The 18,278-nt window shown below is 31.7% G+C and overlaps 1 protein-coding gene across 1 annotated transcript in view; it reads left to right on the top strand.

The window, feature by feature from the left end:
• LOC133330514 (teneurin-m) overlaps positions 1-18,278 on the top strand; it is a 275,178-nt gene that overhangs the window by 242,794 nt on the left and 14,106 nt on the right. The window contains exons 3-4 of the mRNA XM_061538951.1: positions 10,457-10,729; positions 10,854-11,198. Coding sequence (XP_061394935.1) covers positions 10,457-10,729; positions 10,854-11,198 — 618 coding nt within the window. The remainder of the gene's footprint in view (positions 1-10,456; positions 10,730-10,853; positions 11,199-18,278) is intronic.

Raw genomic sequence — 18,278 nt, 5'->3', positions numbered from 1 at the left:
AAATTTAATTTCAAACAAGTAACACGTTTTGTATCGTTCTGTCTCTTTTTCTTTCCTTGGTTGGGGTTTAAGATTTGTTACAGATTTTGTATTTGTAGGTCCTTAGAGTAACGAGTTTCCGTTTTTAATACCTAACCCCCTTCCCCTCATTTCCCTTTTCCTTTTGGGGTTTGTACAAATGATTTAAAGTTGTTTTATGTTTCGGCTTGGGGATTTAAAGATAATAAAACACGAAAACGATTTAATGCCGTTTACATTTAGCAGAAGAAAATTGTCTTTGTGAAAAAATTAGGAAGTGTATAAATTAAGAAAGAATTTTTTTAATTAACCTTATCCTACTATGAAGGTTTGGAGCACATAAAATAGAGTTTATTACAAATTAAAATATTTTATAGAACCATTTTTAATGAACTCAACTTCATAATAACACTTTGAGGTGCAATCAGCTGATTGAGGTTTTATCTAAATATGTTATAAACGTTTGGCAACCACCGATTATGTATGTCACATATGTTGCCAATCACATGATTATGTTCACTCTTAATTAGTCTTTATTTACATTTCATAATCAGCTATGTCACACATATTGCCAACCACTTAATTAACTCCCAACAAATCAGCTGTTCCCCCAAGGCAATCAAATTTATGTTTCTCCCTATTTTCTTTGTAATTAAAACTGAGATGATTTCATTCAAATTCACTTCAAATTTAATTTCCCTCAAAATTACAAAATTTGTTTTTAATCATTTTGCACATTGTCGTTAGACTTCTTCTCAAAACATAACCACAATATGTTGCCACTTTTCTCCAAAAACGGGTGGGGGACACTTTTCACAAACCCCTAGATTTAGTATTTTTCTAACGAATTTTTCCCCCTTCCCCTTGCCCAAAAAATGCAAATGTCAACCAATGAATAATTGTGTGTGTTCTGTCATTCCCTTCCATTTCATTTTCTAAATTATATTTACCATATGACATTTAAATGTCATACACAATTTTTATTTTTCTAGGTTTTAGCTTTCAAGTTCAAAGAAGAAAAAAACAACACCAAATTGTTCCCGCAAATTTTCTTCTAAGCGAAATTTTCTTAGTAAATATATGTCTGTATGTAACATTAAAGGTTACAATTACATTATGTAAAAGTGTGTGTGCTGTGCGTTTAGGAATAACCACAAAATCCATTATAAACAGCTGTGTGCTGCCATTCTGCCTCAAAGATTTGTAACGATTGTGATTTGCTGTTTTTGTAATTTGTATGTTTTGAATGTGTGTGCACTGGATGTGTTTTATATCAAAATTTACACCTGAGTTTATCTCTTATTTTAAGGGGGTTTTAATTAATTTGAAATCTTATGAGGTTTAAAGACTTACTGGAATATTAAAGGTTGTGGTATTTTGTAAAAACTTTTGTAAAAAAAATAAAATTGGTAACACTGTGTGAAAATGGCCTTATCAAGCAAATAAGATCAGCTGAGAGAGTGAATCAGCTGATTCTGTGCAATTACATCAATAAAGACATTATTTAGATAGCTATCTATGATAATATTGTTTTTAAAGAAACCCAATACAAAGGCGCTCCACATGGCTCAAAACACTATGATCATTAACAAGCAAATGTGATCAGCTGTCTTTGTTGCATAACCTCATGAACCTAAGTCTAAATATTTGCAACACTTCATAAAAAGCGTTATCAAGTTGCTGGTGTTTATATTTTTTAATAGTTGTGAAGAATTTGCCACACGTTTTTATTTAAGAATCACATTTTATTTGCTTTGAGAACTGTTCAACATAAAATAAAAGCGTTATGCGAATGGTAATGCAACTCACCTAACGCTTTTATTTTAGGTTGCACATTTCTCAAAGCAAATAAATTGGAATTCTTACATAAAGACGTGTGGCAAATTCTTCACAACTATTAAAGAAAATATAAAAGCCAACAATTTGATGTTGTGAAGAATTTGCCACACGTCTTTATGTAAGAATTCCAATTTATTTGCTTTGAGAAATGTGCAACGCCTTTATTTAAAAATTCCAATTTATTTGCTTTGAGATATGTTCAACCTAAAATAAAAGCGTTAGGTTAGTGGTAATGTAAATCACCTAACGCTTTTATTTTAGACTGCCCATTCCGCATGGTAATGCAAATCACCTAACGCTTTTATTTTAGGTTGTACATTTCTCAAAGCAAATAAATTAGAATTCTTACATAAAGACGTATGGCAAATTCTTCACAATTATTAAAAGCATAAACAGCAACAACTTGATAACGCTTTTTATGAAGTGTTGCAATTATTTAAACGTAGTTTAATGAGATTATGCAACCAGGAACATGATAACACTTTTATTGTTGTAGGTGGGTACATCGTGTAAACACGACCTTAACAAGCAAATGTGATCAGCTGAGAGAGTGCGTCAGCTGTTTTGCGTTACATTTGAGAATTATTAACTAATAATTATGACTTTTCAGGCAATTAAAGCTCATAGGAAATATTTTTTAATTAGGTTTTTTGTGTGTTTACCCATTTTTTTAATTTCTCTATATAATAAAAAAAAATTATATCATATTATATTATAAGCGATTTGGTTTGGTTCGATTTTTTTGTAATATAAATTACTTTTTATGAGACAATAATTACAGCTACCATTCAATGGAAGTTTCATAGTCACAAAAAACCAAATGAACAACAACAAAATGCCATTTAAAAAACTGGGGATTTTAACCCGCATAAATAATAATAATAAAGGATGCCCACACAGATACCCACACAAAAATACGTATATATATATTACACTGTCACTGACTGTTAAAATGAGTTTTATGTGACAGATGGATGTCGTATCAGTTTGTTGCTATTGTTATTATTATTAAAGTTTCAATGAATCATATACATATATATGTATATATATATGCAATATTATATGTCATTTGTAGCCATGGCGTTAATTTGAAATATATCCTTTTTAAATTTTTTTCATGCCAGGTTTTTTTGTAAAAAAAAATATGTCCGTTTATTTATACATCCTGTTTGATGTACGTTTTAAAAAATACGGCGCACAAAAAAACCAGCAACAACATCAACAACTTGACATCTGTATATGTTGGTTTTGTCGTGGGAAAAGGTATTGCTAGGCTGGTTTTTTTTAAATAGTGGGTGGTAATATCTTTTCTGCCCCATGTAAACGTTGTATATGTATGTTCATATACAAATGACATGAGGTTGCCATCAAAAAAAAAAAAAAACGAAGTCACATTTTATTGTTAATTTAACAAATCGTGATATTTATTGTCCACATGATTGTTGTTGCTGTTACTACCACTGCTGTTTCTGTTTTCACAGATATAAACCTTGTAATTTTTTAAGCTATCATTATGTATAAATTACAATAACAACAACAGCCAATGAAAAGTCAAAAAAAAAACACAGAAGCATTACATTGGTCCATACGTTATCATTACAACAGTATCCTGTCAATCTTGATTTGTTTTTTTATTTCTCTTCTCAATTTAAGTGGAAACACATATTAAGTTTAATGATAAAATATTGTAAAATGTTGGTTAAAAAATATGTATGTACTTGTAAAAATTATTGTAGCTGTAATAGTAATTGACACTTTTAATAAGCAATATAAAAGGTAATATTCTTTAGTTCCTTCATGGAAAACCATTTTTGTATTTATTTCTTTAATAACGAATGAAAATCAAATTTCGACCTAATGAACCCTAACAAAAATTCCAATTAAAAATCTAATTTGATGTTTGGCATTGCCACATTAAAATATTATTATATTTGGGTACATTGTGTGTACCAGGCTTTAAGCAGCAAATGCGATCAGCTGATAGAGTGCAACAGCTGTTTTTGTTTACATAACCTCAAAAAAATCCAAAAAAAATAATTACCTACCTTCAAAAAACGGGTTATTTAGGTGTCAGTGTATAGAATGTTTAGTGGACTTTATGAAAACGTAACATGAATATTAAAGCACTGATATCAGCTGATAGAGTCAATCAGCTGATTTTGTTTACATAACGCGCTACCTTCAAAAAATGCGTTATTTAGGTGTCAGTGTATAGAATATTTAACTGATTTTATGAAAATTTTATGATTAAAATCACAACATCAGAGAGTAAATCAGCTGTTATTGTTGCAAAACCCCACAAAAATTCGCCAAAAATATATGTGTGACATTACCACATAAAAAAATATTTATTTTTGGGTAAATCGTGTAAACCCGACATTACCAAAGCAAATGCAATCAGCTGAGAGAGTGAAACAGCTGGTTTATTACATGACCTATTCAAGTAGTAGAAAATGCGGAAATGCGTTCCAGCATTTTGTAGATTTTAAGTAAAACATATATAAATGCGTTCAAAAAATTCAATACTTATTGTATATGTCAATAAAACGTTATTTATAGTACGTTTACATTGTAGTAGATTTCGTTAACCCAGTGGGCTTAAATTCCATTGCCAAAGCAGTAAAAAGTTCTAATGTACATGTCGTTTTAAAAGCCAGTTTTTATCTTGTTATTATATTTTATGCGAAAACTAATAGAAAGGCGTTCCATGTAGCTGAATATTAAAACAGTTAGATCAGCTGATAGAGTGAATCAGCTGTTCTTATGGCAAAATCTCATTAAACTCATCCAAAATCATTACGTACATTCATAAAATCCGTCGTAATTTCTTCAATATTTCATATAAATATATTTTGTGACAAGCAATTAATACATTTTAACAATAATTGTTTACACAATTTTTCCCATGAACTGTCAATTGTTTGGGAATTATCTTTGAGTTTATTTTTTTTACTCTTTCTTGTTACCTTTGTTTTTTTCCAAGGTAAATAATTTCAAACAAAAACTTTTTTGACAATAAACTAAACTGGTTGTAAAACGGTAAACTATTTGCAGGGGGAGAAAATGTCAAACTTTTGGCTATGGAGAAAATAAACAACAAAGGAGTTAAATAACGAAAATGTTAACTCTCACACATTCTAACACAAATGAAAATTGAGAAAATAGAGAAACAAAATTTCCAAAAAAAAGAAACTTTTACGCTTCATTTTAGTTTCGGTTATTTTTTTGTTTATTTCTGTTTTGAAAAAGGATAAATGTTGACGTGCCAATTTTTAACAATTAAATGTTACCACACACATGCCAGCTGACTTGGTTGGTTGCTGGGTCCCCTGATTGTTTGTTTTTTTAGAAAATTTTGTTGAGATAAAACTTTGTACAGAAAACAACAAAATACGTGCAAACAATTTTCTATTACAATACCACAAACACATACACACACCTAGTTAACCATGGCAATTTTTTGACATTTATTGCAATTAAAACACACACAGTAAATTTTTTGACAATCTAAGGGACCCGCTTAACTTTTTTTGGGAAATTAAAGAAAAAAGGAGTATGAAACATGTCAAACTAGAAAATTGACAATTATTTGAAATGTTTTTGGTAAATTTTTTACAATGAAGGATATTAACTTCTATTATATTGTTCATAAACAGTTTTGATAATTATTAAACAAGAAAAGTTTTATTTTTTGTAAAACTATTAATAAGAGAAAAGTTTAGGGTTTTTAATTAAAAATCTGAAATGTTGTTTTAATGAGGTATTTAATTTTGGAAAACAAATTTTGATGACTATAAATAAAAAAAAATAAACAAAAGCAAGCTATAAATTTTGGATACATCGTGTGACAAGCAAATACGATCAGCTGATAGAGTGCATCAGCTGTTCTTGTGGCATGACCTCATTGAACTCCGTCAATAGTAACTATAAGGCGTGAATTTTTTAAAGATTTTTTTAGGAACCACCATAAGACTATTCGGATTAAATTAAAAACCCATAATCTAAACACATTTTCATTTTTTAGGTATACACAACGCATTTCAATTAGGTTGCACTTAAAATATTAACATTTCACAGTTGGTCTATTCCCGTACTGCCAGAATCTACTACTTTTTACTACGATAACGAATTTTCCTTTATGATATCGAAGAAAATAGTAAAATCTTGTATATTCTTGCAGTAGGGGAACAGACCAAGTATAAAAATATTACATTACATTTAAATTAAATCACATGGTTTAAACGTTACTTAATTTATTTTCCACTTTATTTGTTATATTTTGATTAGATTTCTTAATAAATTATTGAACGAACGAATTTTCCTTTATGATATCGAAGAAAATAGTAAAATCTTGTATATTCTTGCAGTAGGGGAACAGACCAAGTATAAAAATATTACATTACATTTAAATTAAATCACATGGTTTAAACGTTACTTAATTTATTTTCCACTTTATTTGTTATATTTTGATTAGATTTCTTAATAAATTATTGAACGAACGAATTTTCCTTTATGATATCGAAGAAAATAGTAAAATCTTGTATATTCTTGCAGTAGGGGAACAGACCAAGTATAAAAATATTACATTACATTTAAATTAAATCACATGGTTTAAACGTTACTTAATTTATTTTCCACTTTATTTGTTATATTTTGATTAGATTTCTTAATAAATTATTGAACGAACGAATTTTCCTTTATGATATCGAAGAAAATAGTAAAATCTAGTATATTCTTGCAGTAGGGGGACAGACCAAGTATAAAAATATTACATTACATTTAAATTAAATCACATGGTTTAAACGTTACTCAATTTATTTTCCACTTTATTTGTTATATTTTGATTAGATTTCTTAATAAATTATTGATTTTTCCCAATTAAATCCATTTTATTAAGCATTTCTTATCAATTGTAAACAATATTACAGCATGTGAACCCTTTACGGCGTGTATATTACAAAACAGCTGATCGTTGATCGTTATCGTTTTTAACTTAACACAGGGTGCTTCACACTATAGGAAAATAATAAAATCAATGTGATTTAATTTATTTACGATTTTTTATATCGTTTTCATCTGGGATTCAAATATAACCCAGAAATTAATATATTGTTTGCTTCAGAGATGTATATATTTAATTGCAAAGACTATTGCACATTTTTAATCAATAAATTAGGCATTTCTTATTAATTGTAAACAATATTACAGTATGTGAACCCTAAACGACGGGTATATTACAAAACAGCTGATCGTTTATCATTATCGTTTTTAACCTAAAACAGGGTGGTTCACACTATAGGAAAAAAGTAAAATAAATGGGATTTAATTAATTTTTAATATTTTTTCTAATCTCAAAATAAATCCTTAAAACTAATATAAATTTATTTTCGTGCCCCGGAGATGGAAATGTTAAATTACAAATATTAAAATGGAATATTTCCCTCCAATGCAACTCTGTTTGATGGCTTTAATTTTTAAAGTCACTTAATGTAAGTAAATAAGTATATACATATTACTTTATATGCTACATACATATGTATATAAATCCCCTAGCAATGTTTTTGCTGCTGCTACTTCATTTTATTGTATTTTGGGTTTTATATGTCTGGCTTGGTAATGTGATTATAAACGTTATCGATATTCGACTTGCCACTAGCCAAACATTAACAAGACAATCCTTATAAAAGTTAACAAGGCGGCGGGGAAAAGGGAAACATATTTATATAAAAAGCCAAAAAAAAGGAAGAAGAAATGAAACGAAAAATAAAAACTGACAGATAAGTTACACGAAATCACTACAGCCAAGTAAGCAGGCGAGCCAAAAAAAAATACGCACCCTTAAATATTGACGCACAATGACTAAATAAATTGGGCAGACAATGTTGCTACTCCCCACATCCCTCCCCTACCACAACATCGACCACAGGGATAACATGCAGACTGACTTTGTGAACGAAATAATACTGCAAGGGAAAAAGGAAAAAAATATCGGAATCACAAAATTGTTGGGTTTTTTTGGGGTATTTTGCCACTGTCACTGGCACTGCCACTTACATGTCACTTAATCGAATTATCATCAAAACATGGCGTCAAACAAAATGATAAAAGCACCAAAAAATATTCCAGCAAAAGAAAAATAAAGCACTGCAGCATTTTCAAACTCGTTTAGTTTTTTCTCAAAAAACTTCCCTATGTTATGGTCAGGCATTCAGCTTTTTCTTCCTCTTCTTCTTTGCCCAATTCACTGTTTGACATCTACCAATTTATTATCACTGGTTAAATCCTTTTTTTCCTCATCGCTCTCCCTCTTTTTTCTATGGTCATCAAAAAAATCCCGGAAATGAATGAACGCAAAAATCCTCTGAGGAACCCAAAATAACAAGCACACAAAAAACGCTCCCACACAGCTGATAATAAGTGAATGCGAAAGCCATTGCAAATGTTTGAGGTTATGTTCATTGACAAGTTTCTTTTTTTGTTTTCGGTTATTTCTTTTTTTGCCCAGCATATCCTCCATTTTTTTGGGGTATAAAAACCTAATCTGAATAAGTATCCTAAAACGATAACGGAGGACGAAGGCAAAACAAGGGAATAGAATATACACATTTTCCCTAAACTATAACTAACGCTTTTCCCCACTCACTTCCCCTTTTCGCCTTTTTTGCTTTGGTTTCTTCTTTTGTAGGAAACCAAAAAACAAAAGAATGAATGAAAATTTCTTGCATGTTTGGTTTGGAGATTTGATAGGATTGAGAGAAAAAACATGAATAGTTACGTGTCAGGAATTAGGTGTGAATTTAATGGGTTTCCTTCCCACCCCTCCACTTCCATGGTAATCGGACATAAGACCGAAAAGTTTTGGTGTTAGCCCTCCTTAATTGATTTTGCTAACCCCCTTTCTTCGGCAGGGAGGTTCTCTTCCTGGCTGTTTGATGGAGAATGAAATTGATTGATTGATTTAAATAACACAAAAACTTATAGGGCTTTTGGAAAAAGTAGATTTCAGACCTAAGGAGCCCTATTCGTACGGCTAAAGAAATAAATTTGTGTTTGAATTTGCTAATATGTTTAATTTTGGGTCATTTTTTCGACAAAAATTTAATTTTTCGGGTTTGATGTTAATGGAAAATTTATTCTCCATAAAATTTCACTATAAGTCTCCGAACACAAGAAATCGGTATGTATAATATATAGCTATGAAATATCGGCCGAATACGAAAATCTATTGTTTTGGGTAAAATTTGTAAATACATTTATTTTGGGGCCATTTTTTCGACCAAAATATAATTTTAGCGGTTTGCTGTCAATGGAAAAAATATTCTCCATCGAATTTTACTATGGGTATCAGAACACAATAAATCGGTATATATACCATATATCCATAAAATATCGGTTGAAATGTGAAAACATATATTTTTAAATAAATTATATATATATTTTAATTTTGGTCCAATTTTTCGACCAAAAAGTAATTTTTGGGGTTTGGTATCAATGGAAAAAATATTCTCCATCGAATTTTACTATGGGTATCAGAACGCAAGAAATCGGCATATATAATATATAGCATAGAAAAATCGTTTAGAAACCCGAATACATCTATTTTAATGTCGTTTTTCTTAAACCATTTGATTTTGGGCCATTTTTTCGACCAAAACTTGGTTTTTGGGTCTTAATGTCAATGGAAAAAATATTCTGCATCGAATTTTATTACGGGTTTCAGATCATATATATATATTATATATATATATATGATATATAGTACAGAAAGATCGCTTAGAATATGAAAACCTATATTTTTTTGTTTCATGTTCATTTGAATTTGGTCCAATTTTTCGACCAAACCTTGGTTTTAGGAACTTGGTACCAATGAAAAAAAATTCTCCATTGAATTTTACTATGGGCCTCGGAACACAAAAAATCGGTATATATAAAATATAACTATATAATATCGGTTGGAATACGAAAACCTGTATATTTTAGGCAAAGTTCATTATCAATTGAATTTGGTCCAGTTTTTCGACCAAAACTTAGTTTTAGTGACTTAATGTCAATGGAAAACATATTCTCCATCGAATTTCACTGTGGGTTTCAGAACACAAGAAGTCGGTACTTACTATATATACCTATGAAATATCAAAAAAATGTTGCTCAAATACAAAAACATGTGTCTTCTGGTCATTTTTTCTTTTAAATTTTAATTTGGTCCAATTTTCCAACCAAATGCTGATTTTTTGGGTTTGATGTGAAAGAGAAAATTAATGTCCATAAAATTTCACTATGGGTCGCTGAGGATAACAAATTTATAGCTATATTATATAATAGGGAAAAGTGGATTGGAATTTGGGTATATAGTTTTTGGTCGATTTTTTGTAGTTATTCAATTTCTTACCAATTTTCCGCCCTTAAACATAATTATAGGGCGATTATGTCAAAGAGAAAAATATTATCCATAAAATTTCACTATGGGTTCCCAGGCAACGGAATTTGTTATATATAACACATATCCCTTAAAATTTAAATATTCTATATGACTCCATCTAATATTTTTTTATATCTTCTATTTACTAATTTCCCCCCTCTCCCTCTCTTTTCTTTGCAGACATGAACAAAGGTTCACCCATCGATTATAAAAGCGGTTCGACTTGTTCGACACCCACCAAGGACACCTTGAAAGGTTATGAACGTTCGGCCAATCAATGCCTGGGTCCAGTGCTTCCGCCACGCAGTGTCATGAGTGGCATACCCTCACACCATTATTCGGCCCCAATGAATTTCCGTAAAGATTTGGCCGCTCGATGTTCGGCCAAATGTATAGCCATTGTATCCGTATCGGTGTTTGTGGCCATGTGTGTGCTGTTAATATTTTTAACAGGTAAGTGGGCAAAAAGAGGAATTTTCACAAAAAAAAAATATTTGGGGAAAAGGAAATTTTGGGAAATCAAATTAAAAAAACTTGGAGGAAGATTAATTATTTGTTTCTTGTTTTTTGTTGCTAGGTTTTGGTGTTCTCCACTGGTCTCCCTCTGCCCCCTGTACAGTTCTAGTCGGCAATGAGGCCAGCGAAGTTACGGCAGCCAAAAGCACCAACACAGATCTATCGAAATTACACAACTCCCTGTTACGCTCAAAAACCGGACAACCCACCACAACGGCCACCTCTTCCCTACCATCATCGTTTGCGGCGTCCTCCTCATCATCGGCGGCGGCAGCCTCCTCCTCGGCGTTCCAGTCAACGTCAGCCTCATCCGTGGCCATTGGATCACAGGCAGCCACATCGCTATCCTCGCCATCATCATCGTCTACATCGCTGTCATCACCATTGGCAAATGCCAATAATGGAGGTAATTATTCACAAGTTTTAATTATTTTTAAATGAGTTTTACACAAAGAAAGCAAAGCTAAGGAAAAATAAAATAATAAGAAACTGGAAAATAACAAAAACAACAAAGCCAAGGCGCAGCGAAAAACAGCCAGTAGTTCGAAGTTTGAAGGAAAAACAATTTTTTGTTTCGTACGCATTTCTTCAACAACGAAGGGCTAAATGAAAAATTCATTTTGAAGTCCCGGACTTGAAGTGTGTGAAGAGGGGTGGGAAGGGGGGTTAGTGGCATTACCAAAGATACTAACAACTTTTAGCTTCTTCGCGCAATTTTCTTTGGGGTTATTTTCTTAGAGACCCAGTAAATTGATATTGTTGTTGGTCGAGGAGGAGAAGATTTTCAGCCCAAGATTTCCATGGAAGTAAATCGTGAGGAGAGGGGTGAGGTTTTAAAAATAAATAACTGAAAATAAAAATGTCATTCGTTTTACTCAAAAAAAACTCTCTCATTGGGCTGTATCCTCAACTCTAGGGCTAAAGACAAACAAAAAGAAAATCACTCTCATTTGGCGTGAGGAGCAGCTACAACAAGAAAATTAATAAGGAACAAATAATGAAGTAAGTTTCCATGGTAGAAAGTTTTCAAGCAATCCGCCAGCTAACCATCCAACCAACCAAGTGTCAACAGATTCATAAAATATTAAGTGGAAATTTTCGCTTAATTTGCAAGAAAACCCAGAGAGAAGCGCAGAAGCCGTGAACGAAACTATGAAAACTGTCAAAAACATTCTCTAATCGTATTCTGGACTTAGTGTTAGCGTTTGAAGATTCTAATTGCAAATAAATTGAGAAAAATAAATTAAAAGGGAGTTTTTTTTAATAGGTAGCACTGTTTGATAATAAATCTTGAAGTGTGAAGCCCCTTTTTAAGATGAATGCAATTCTAATTAGAATTTTGTAATGTTTTTGAATAAGGGACATTTTCAGCCAGTATTCTTCATTTTAGGGAAATTGTGTTGATGGAAAAAATCTTCCTTATCGAATTCCACTATGGGTCAACGAACACAAGAAATCGGTGGGTGTAGTATATAACCTAGAAAATAGCAATGGAAAATAGGTTATGAAAATATTTGTATTTTATTGTACTTTCCCTTAATAAATGCAAATTTGAGCCCCTGTACTTCATTTTAGGGGAATATTACCAATGGAAAAAATGTTCCTTACCGAATATTTCACTATAAACTGGCATATAACCTAGAAAATAGCAATGGAAAATAGGTTATGAAGATATTTCTATTTTATTGTACTTTTCTGCAACCATAAATTAACTGTAGATTGAATACATAACCTAGAAAAAAGCAAAGCAAAAAAGGTTATATATAACCTAGAAAATAGGAATATAAAATAGGTTATAAAAATAATTGTATTTTATTGTATTTTCCCTTAATAAATGTAAATTTGAGCCCCTGTACTTCATTTTAGCGAAATAGTACTAATGGAAAAAATCTTCCTTATCAAATTTCAATATGGGTCTACAACCGCAAGAAATCTGGAGATCGACTACATAACCTAGAAAATATCGATGAAAAGTGAGATATAGAAATATTTATATTTTTGTTGCTCTTTTTCCCAACTGGAGCCAATTTGACCAGCTAAAAGTTTCTTTAGCGAGATGTTACCAATGGAAAAAATCTTCCTTAGAGTATTCCAATAGGGGTCACCGAGCACAAGAAATCGGTAGATTGATTATATAACCTAGAAAATAGCGATGAAACTTTAGATACAGAAATATTTCTATTTCTGTAGCATTTTTCCTCATCTAGACCAAATTTGACCCACTCGAAACCCTTTTAGAGGAATGCTACCAATGGCAAATGTCTTCCTCATCAAATTTCACTATGGATTACAGAACACAAGAAATCTGGAGATTGACTACATAACCTAGAAAATAGCAATGCAAAGTGGGACATAGAAATATTTATATATTTATTGCACTTTTCCCCAACTAAAGCCAATTTAACCACTTAGAGTTCATTTTAGCGGAATATTACTAATGGAAAAAAATCTTCCCTATCAAATTTCACTATAGGTCACCCCACATCAGAATCCCGGATATATAATATATATCCTAGAAAATATCCATACAAACTGAGGTATAGAAAAAATAAACTTTATTTTGGCCCTTTTTCAAAATAACGCAATTTCAGACATAACCCATCATGATAGAGGATATATGCTAATGAAAAATATCTTCCTCATAAAATTCTAGTATAGGTCATTGAACACAAGAAATCTGTAGCTATAATATATATCATAGAAAATGTTACTAGAAATCGGGGATATATAATAATGAATAAAATAGGGTTTATTTATGAGGTTTTTCCAATTGGATGCGATTTATAATTCAAATTGTCATTTTAGGGGTAGGTTGACAATGGAAAAAATATTCCGTATCGAATTTTATCATAGGTCCTCAAAGACAAGAATTCTCTATATATAATATATAACCTAGAAAATGTCCCTTCAAATGGAGATATACAAACAAGACGTTTAATTTTGACATGTTTTTCTAATGGGGCAATTTAAGGCATAACGAATCATGATAGAAGTAAATCTCTAATGGGAAAAATATTCCTCACCAAATTCTACTATAGGTCACCAAACAAAAGTTTTGGGTATTTATAATTTATAACCTATAACATATCAATATATATGGGGATATATATAGGATATATTTAACTTTGAGGTTAATTCTGAACATTTTCAATTAGGAGGTAAAATTTCCCCCAAAACTTCATTTTAGTGGAGTGATCGCAAAGAAAAACATTTTCCTCATAAAATTTCACTATAAGTCACCGAACATAGAAAATCTGTAGGTACAATACGTAACCTAGAAAGTGGCTATACAAAAACGGAATTTTGTATTAATGTTGTATTTATGAAGAAGTACCTTAAACGTCTTTTTATTTTCATCAGTAGTTAAATGTGGTATTTAATTTTCCTCCGCATCTTACAAATCTCTCCTGCCGTCTCATTAAATAAAAATCTTTCCCCTCTCTCCGCCACTTCTCAAAAAAAAAATCAAATTCCGCATAAATTCTTTTTAAATACCCTCAGTAACAGCAAAATTAACACTGTTTCGTATTTCATTGCGTTTCATAGTCCGTCTTTGAGGGGGGATTTATACATATACAACAACAACACAAAGAAGCCGAAGGAGAAGAAAAAAAACACACACAGTCAACCAAAGACATTATCCTACGTCATCTGTTAGCATCATTTAGTTTTGTACAAATTGTAATTAAATTATAAACACATTTCTTCTTCTACTTGGGCATAATTAAAAGTGTGAAACCTAAAACGTCTTGAAGCGGCGCGCGCGTTATGTCTGTCAGTCTGTGTGTGTTAGTGTGAGGGAAATAAATGAAATGACATTTACACACACAATAACAAAATAAAATGAGGTTTCTAACCAACACTAAGACAACCACCACCACTAGTACACAAATGCGTGGGCACAGTTTGTACAGAAAATATTTTAACAGTTGGTTATTACATTTGGATTTTTAATGGGGGTAGTTAAATGACGGATTTCCGTTAAGCTTAGGGGGGTGTTAGCAAGGAAAGATATATTCGAAACAATATTTTATTATGGGTCTACGAGGACAAGAAATCAATATGTGGAATATATATCTAGAAAATATAGCCAACAAATTTGTAACATAAAATACATAATAAATAATAATGGTTATAAAAATGTCCCCATATGTTGGACAACATTATTTTGATATACACTGAAGCTACAGATTTCGTTTATTCAAGGACCTCTAGTCAAATTTTGTGGAGAATATTTTCTTCATTTATATCGTCTCTCTAAAGTAAAGTCTTGTTCGAAAAAATAGCACAATTTGAAAATAATCATCAAAATTAAACTAGAAGATGGCGGATTTACATCACCAAGTTGCCACCGATATTTCTAGTATAAATATTATTGCTACCGATTTCTTTTCTTCAGAGACCGATCATAGAATTTTATGTAGAATATTTTTTCTATTGGTATCATCGGCCTAAAATGAAGTTCTGGGGCAATAATTAACCTAATTCCGAAACATTTACAGAAATGAAGGCAAAGATTTATCCGGTTATAATAGCCAATTTTTTTAATGTACAAAACATACCCCTACCCATGTACCATAGAGGATTTATTTGTTCTACAAATTTAATCCTTAGACTATTTTGAGAAATATTACTGAACATACCCCATAGCTAAAATGAAAATATTTCCGGCAAATCTCGATATTTTTTCACAAAACAGTTTTTTTTGTTTTGTAAACTAGTTTTTACAAATGTACCAAAAAGACCCCTACCGAGGTACGTTAGAGGGTTTATGTGTTCCACAAATTTTATCCTCGGACTATTGTGAGTAATATTACTGAACATACCCCATGCCTAAAATGCATAGATCTCATAGAAATCATAAGAAAATTTAATGATATATTCGGATTTAATGGTTATAAGACATTTGTTGGAAAAAGTACCAAAAAGTCCTCTGTAATGAGGTCTTAGAGGGTTAAGTTGTTTGAAGGAAATACTCCTCATAGTGTTCAGAGTAATATTACTGAACATACTTCACAGCTAAATTGAACGGATCTCAGGGAAATCTTAAGAAAATTCAGTAGCACAATCGATTATAATGGTTACAAGACTTTTATTGAGAAAAGTGCCAAAAAGTACCTTTTAGTGTGGTCTTAGAGGGTTAATATGTTATAGAGAAATATCCCTCATAGTATTTAGAGTAATATTACTGAACATACCTCACAGCTAAAATGATTGCATCGTTTTGAAAAAAGTACAAAAAGTCCCATTTGGTAAGGTCTTAGAGGGTTAAGATGTGTGAAGAAATTACTCCTCAGAGTATTTACAGTAATATTGCTGAACATACCCCACAGCTAAAATTCGCGAATCTCAGGGAAATTGAAAAGATTCATTGCAATATTTGGCTAGAATGTTTATAAGACGTTTTTTTTGGGAAAAAGTACCACCTTAGTTAGCTCTTAGAGAGTTAAGATGTGTGAAGAAATTACTCCTGAGAGTATTTAGAGTAATATTGCTGAACATACCCTACAGCAAAATTTAAAGGATCTCATGGAAATCATCAAAAGATTGGTTGAATTCAGAAACATATTTTAAAAAATCACTTAGTTTTAGTTCCGATTATTTAGTCTAAGTTTAAAAAATTAATATCCGAACATAAACTAAATTCCAAATATATTATCGAAACACACACAAAATAATAGATCAATGGATAATAGAACACAAATACGATGATGATAATTCGAAATTTATGGAGAACAGTGAACATTATGTCTATGAAATAGAAAATCATCAAGCATCTCCCAACAACGAACAGAATGCAAAAGAAAATCATCGACGACAACGTCGAAGTTTAGTAGTGGCACAAAGTTTCGAACCAACCAACAACCAGCCTGTTGCGGACAACTCCGATGAAGATGAGTTCGATGAATACTATGGCAATACAAATATTCAAGATTTAAAAACTATTAATGAAAGTTCAACAGAAAATTATGACAATGAGGAAAAGACAACAACATCATCATTAAATCCAGAGGATAAAGAAATTGATAACGAAGAAGAAGTAGAAAATAATGCTGATGATGATGATAATTTGGAAACTAACAAAGAAAATAATCCTCTGGTAATATTGAAAAGTAATTATGTCAGTGAGGATACAACTTTGTCTAACCGTCCGCAACAACAGGATGACATGGAAACGACAAGTTTGTCATCAGTAAACAAAGAGCAAGAAGAAGAAGATGACAAAGTTGATATTAATGAAAATCGTGAAACCCATGAACTCCTCAATAAAGAAGAGGATTTATTAATCCCTTTATTGGATGAGGATAATTTCAGTTCTTCTTCTACCACTTCCAAACCTTTTACCATTTTCGAAAATTACAATTATGATGAAGAAGAAGAGTTGCTTAAAATATCACAGGGTGACCACAATAAACATAACAACATAAATCATAAGCACAATATCGATAACATAATTGATGGGTCTATTATCGATGATGAACAAGTGAATAATGATGATGAAGAGAGGAAATCTACTACTCAATCTGAAAATCATGATGCCGATGATGATGGTGACACTTATAATCTTGTCAACAACAAGAATAACAAAAATGATAAAGATGGTAATAATTTTCAAATCAATCGTTTTGATAGAAATGAATACCACCACCATGAGGGGGATGTGGATGCTGATGGCGATGGCGGCAATGATGCCAAGCCAGCGGATAATGGTGATTCAATGACATTTAATAGCCATCATTTGTTTGACAGCAGTGGTGACATTTATTTAGGAACAACAACAGCGGCAATGCTATCAATAAAAGCAGAAGATTTGATGATAAACTCGGCAGACAGGCAGCAACAAAATGACAAAGAAGAAGAAAAAGCTGTCGAAGAAAAATTAGACATCTCAACAAAAGATGCTGCCAAGTTAAGTGGCAAAGAAGAAGCAGACGATTACACAAATCCACTGGACAATCTAATGCTCAATGACGGCATGATACCCCCAAATCCACATCATGGTTTCCCCAAGGAAATTAAATATGCCCATCAACTTGATGATATTGATATTATTAAACTCGAACAAACCCATTCCTCCGAAGATGAGTTATATAAGACCATCGATTTAAATAAAACTCTGGAACTTCAACAAAAATCTAAAAAACTCAAGCCATCATATAGTAAACATTGGAATGAGGTTATTAGCCGGCAAGAGGAATGGATGATGCAAAGGGGTCTAATGAAACCCATAGTTAAAGATCCGCCAGCACCTGCTACCTCAGCTCCACCCAGGCTCGAGACATTGAAACCATATAAAACTGAAATTTTACCCCATCCTGCATCGGATAAACGTATTGTGGTCAACTTAACCATAGGGACAAATGATGGTTCGGGTAATATGTATACATTGCATGTGGATATACCCGCTTTTCAGGAAAATGGCCAAGTGCAGCATGTCAAACAGGTTTTGACTCACGAACAATTGCCGGATGAGCATTTGGAGGCC

This window comes from Musca vetustissima, unplaced genomic scaffold (genome assembly GCF_032173495.1).
Source record: "Musca vetustissima isolate MV318-11 ecotype Yass unplaced genomic scaffold, APGP_CSIRO_Mvet_v1 utg4377, whole genome shotgun sequence".
Taxonomy (NCBI): Eukaryota; Metazoa; Arthropoda; class Insecta; order Diptera; family Muscidae; genus Musca; species Musca vetustissima.
This window is presented reverse-complemented; position numbering and strand designations above follow the sequence as displayed.